Here is a 4,026-nt window from a genome sequence, read left to right as displayed (position 1 = left end):
TTGTGCAGCCAGCACCCTTAAATTCTCCCTTTCAAGATGTGGCTGCCAAATACAAGGCCATTTTGGACAAGCTGTGTGACGACTCATTAGATTCAATTCCTCAATTCACACACATTAATGTCAATCAGCAAACATTCAGACAGTCACACCGCAAACACAACAAGGGCCCCAGTTTGGCAGCATTTTTCTCTGACAGGGAACAATTGCGTGCATCAATCACAAATCATCACACACGCCCGAGACATTTACATTTAGTCATTTAGCAGATGCTTTTGTCCAAAGCGACGTACAAGGGAGAGAACAGTCAAGCTAAGAGCAATAAAAAAAACCTGGTGTAACAATAAATACTACTTTACATAAGAAATAGAAAAACGACCTAGAAAGGAAAAAGAAGTGCAGGAATGTAACTGCTGAAGTGCAAGTTAAGCACTAGTCAAGGTGCCAGTTATGAAGGGACGTGCTGTCTGAAGCAAGAGACCAAGACTGATTCATCTATCTGGCAGGCAACATAGGAAGCAGGAGCAAACCTGTGTTATGGATTAATGCAATTAATCTCTCTCAGATATCCTCGAAGTTAACACATCCTTTTTCAAAAGGCCCTGGGTGCAAATACACAATAATGACCTTTGACCTTTCTTTTTATTTCTATCCACACATTGTAGTTCAATTAGACTAAATGGTAAATGGACTGCATTTCAATCAATCAATCAATCAATGTATTTATTTGATCAAGAGGGACAGTGTACATTCATGAACATTAAAATGTAAATGCACCCAATTATAGCCAAAAGGCTAGTTTCCATTGGCAATCCCCCTGCCAGAGTGAAAAAAGGCTATACAACCTAAAAAAAGGCATTAACGTATATATATCAAAAATAAAATAAAATCCCAATATACAAGCTCCACTTAGTCCTTAACCATGGGTAGAAAGGAAATAACAAAGTGGTAAACAAAAATAATTCTACTGCTTACCCACTAATGATCACATTTTTGGTTATTTATCAACCATGTTTTGAGACTTCTTTTAAAGCAGTTGAATGAGAATGATTCTCTAATGTTCTGTGGGAGATGGTTCCATTCCCGGGCTGACCTAACTGAGAAAACCGACTGTCCAAATACAGGAAGGAATTTCACAGTCTCCTCTTGCTGCCCCTCGAGTAGCACTGGTTGCTGCTGTTCTAAACTTGACTAGGCTGCATAGTGGTGGGGGGGCCAGGTTAAACCGGATTTTGAACATTAAACAGCAGGTCTTAAATATGATCCGGCTGTCCCTACTTAAAAGTCTGTACTTATGGAGGACTGAACAGTGACGGTATTTCTATAGTGCCTTTCTCCTCATAGAGCACTCAGGGCCTCAGACATCTACCCATTCATACAGCGATGAGCCTCTGGACACTCAGATCATGCGAGGTGCAGGTTTAACCCCCCCCCCCCCCCCCTCAAACATGAGGTAATATGAGCTGATATAAACTATAAATCTCCTCCATTCTCTGTATGCTTCTCTATCTATCTATCTATCTATCTATCTATCTATCTATCTATCTATCTATTTCTTTCTCTCTCTCTGTTCATCCTGTTCCTGTCTTGTTGTCTTTCTCTCTGTCAGGTGTGTAACTGGTTTAGGAACGAAAGGATGCGCTATAAAAAAAACATAGGGAAGTATCGGGAAGAGTACTATCAGGACTGGTATAAACACAAACACACACGTGCACACACGCACACAAAACCAACACTTCAACGCTCAGCAGCCAAGCCAGCTCGCCACACACACCAAACTCCTGTAGAACAAACACACACACCCTTGTGGCCTTGACGACTCAAAACATGCTAATTTATTTCTTGTAGCCGGATACCCAGCACCTTGTCACACTATCTACTGTGCCAACCTGCACATCGGGAGCGGGTGGGGGTTCAGTGTCTTGCTCAAGGACACTTCGGCTGTATCTGACACAACCAGTTACACACCTGACAGAGAGAAAGACCACAGGACAGGAACAGGATGAACAGAGAGAGAGAGAGAGAGAGAGAGAGAAGCAGATTGCAAGTACGTGAACAGGGCTTGAGTTGAGGGGGAGGAGGCACCTCCCCTCAACTCGAGCCCTGTTCACGTGTGCAAACATTTTCTTTATCCTGATCGTTTATCTTGCTCCAACTACTTCTTCTCGACCATATTGCCACTCACACTCACACTCACTCACACACACCTGATCTGGGCGCTTACCTGAGTAAAATGTTGACTCGGGGGAAGCCCTCCCACTTCTCCCTGCACTCTGGACACTCCGTCTTGTGCGAGGACTCCCACCACTGCGCCAGGCAGTGCCGACAGAAGCTGTGGCCGCAGTTTAGCGTGGTGGGGTCCACCAGCACGTCATAGCAGCAGTGGCACGAGAACTCCCGCTCCGTTATGCCGTCGCTCCCGACACCACCACCGTCGCCGCATCCGGCGGCGTGACCCGTCAGGGACGCTGGTGGTTTTGATGACGACGTGGCGGATTCTGGCGTTACTGGCAAAGGGGAGGAGGAGGAGGAGGAATCTTCATCTTCATCAGAGGCGAGGAACAAATCGCCGTCCGTGTCGGTATCCGCATCGGCCCCCTTCATCAGGCAATCTGTGTGCGAGGCCTGGAGCAGAGGTCAGAGGCATGAACAGACTGGAGGGAAGAAGAGAGAGAGAGAGAGAAAACATTAACTGTGTGTGTGTGTGTGTGTGTGTGTGTGTGTGTGTGTGCACAAGTGTGTTGGAGGGGTTGCAGACATGGCAGAGACAGAACAAGGAGAATAAGAGAAAGCAGATTATAACCTAACCCTAGATTCCCCTGTGTCCACTGTCTTTGTGACGAGGGGTGGCTTGAGACAGAACATTTACAGCAGGAAAATAAGAACAAATGTGGATGGCGACTGCCTCGAAGTGTTATGTACGTATACAAAAAAAAAAAATCATAATTATGAGAGCAGAGCAGGGAGGAGACTGAATGTTCTGGACGTATGGGAACTACAAACATCACCCCATCACGTCTCACCACCCTTTACATTGCCATGTATGACGTGACTTTCCTATCTGCCTGTACTCTGAACTTTGTGACCGGCATCACAGCGCAGAATATTGGCAGACGGAGGGAAAAAATGCTGCCCTCTGAGTCCGACAAAACTTGAACACTGTACACCCTGTTCCGCAATGCCATTCAGTCGAACACCGAGTGTAGATATATAGCTCGGTCTAGATTATGCCAACTGGCTTCAGTACGCCGAAATACTAGGCTATTAACAACAACCTGGCCAATAAACAGAAACTAAAAGTTGCCAAGATATGTGGCGAGGTTCGGTTTTACACGACAATGTAGCGAACAAAGCAAACACACAGAATAAGGCTAATAAGCAATCACATTCGTAGACTACATTAAACAACAGCACAACCTGTACATTAATCGGATCCCCCGCATGGCCCTCCTTCGTCTCAGCACTGCATAGTACTATATTGCCAACTAACGTTAGCTGTTTTCAGTAGATAACCTAGCTAGCTGGCTTCCGGGATAATGCAACTGCTCTGAAAGCAGTAATACAACTTGTAATACAAGACTTGCACAAAAATAAAAGTAATGCATGCCTACCTTTAGAATAACGATGACAGGCAGATAGCAGGTAGCTCACATAACAGCTGGTGACACGACATGAAGGTACTGTTGATAGTTTGTGGGTTCCTCCGTTTCTGCACCGCTGGCAACTCCCCCCTTCAAATTCAGTTGTCGCTGGGTGGGGGTTACTATTGGTGCAAACGCCTGTCGCTTATGTTAACTGACAGTTGATTGGATTAAACTCGTGTCCGTCCGTGCAATTGGCCCATCTGGATTTTTTTTTTTTATATTAACCTGGGTACACACATACACCCATGTAGATGTAGCAGGAAGCCAATGTATTTCTGTTTTGTAGCATGATGGTCTCTCATTCTCATTTTTTTTCATACTTCAACACACAAAAAGAAACACAAATTTGCGACTTCAACCCTTACACTTTATTGACCATTAAAAA

The 4,026-nt window shown here is 44.9% G+C and overlaps 1 protein-coding gene across 3 annotated transcripts in view; it reads right to left on the bottom strand.

Moving 5' to 3' along the window:
* Window positions 1-3,753, bottom strand: part of LOC105895823 (bifunctional apoptosis regulator) — an 8,655-nt gene extending 4,902 nt beyond the window's left edge. Inside the window, exons 1-2 of one of the 3 annotated variants that reach the window (XM_031562321.2) lie at window positions 3,609-3,753; window positions 2,222-2,622 (exon numbers count right to left, since the gene is read on the bottom strand). In XM_031562321.2, the coding sequence (XP_031418181.1) occupies window positions 2,222-2,601 (380 nt within the window). In that variant the 5' untranslated portion in view covers window positions 2,602-2,622; window positions 3,609-3,753. Of the gene's footprint in view, window positions 1-2,221; window positions 2,652-3,414; window positions 3,539-3,608 lie in introns of those variants that run through there. The other 2 variants (XM_012822513.3, XM_031562320.2) reach the window with 2 other exon arrangements.
* Between the last annotated feature and the right edge of the window lie 273 nt (window positions 3,754-4,026).

Source organism: Clupea harengus, chromosome 24 (assembly GCF_900700415.2).
Source record: "Clupea harengus chromosome 24, Ch_v2.0.2, whole genome shotgun sequence".
Classification (NCBI taxonomy): Eukaryota; Metazoa; Chordata; class Actinopteri; order Clupeiformes; family Clupeidae; genus Clupea; species Clupea harengus.
Note: the sequence above shows the minus strand (reverse complement) of the source record. Positions and strands in the feature narration are given on the sequence as shown.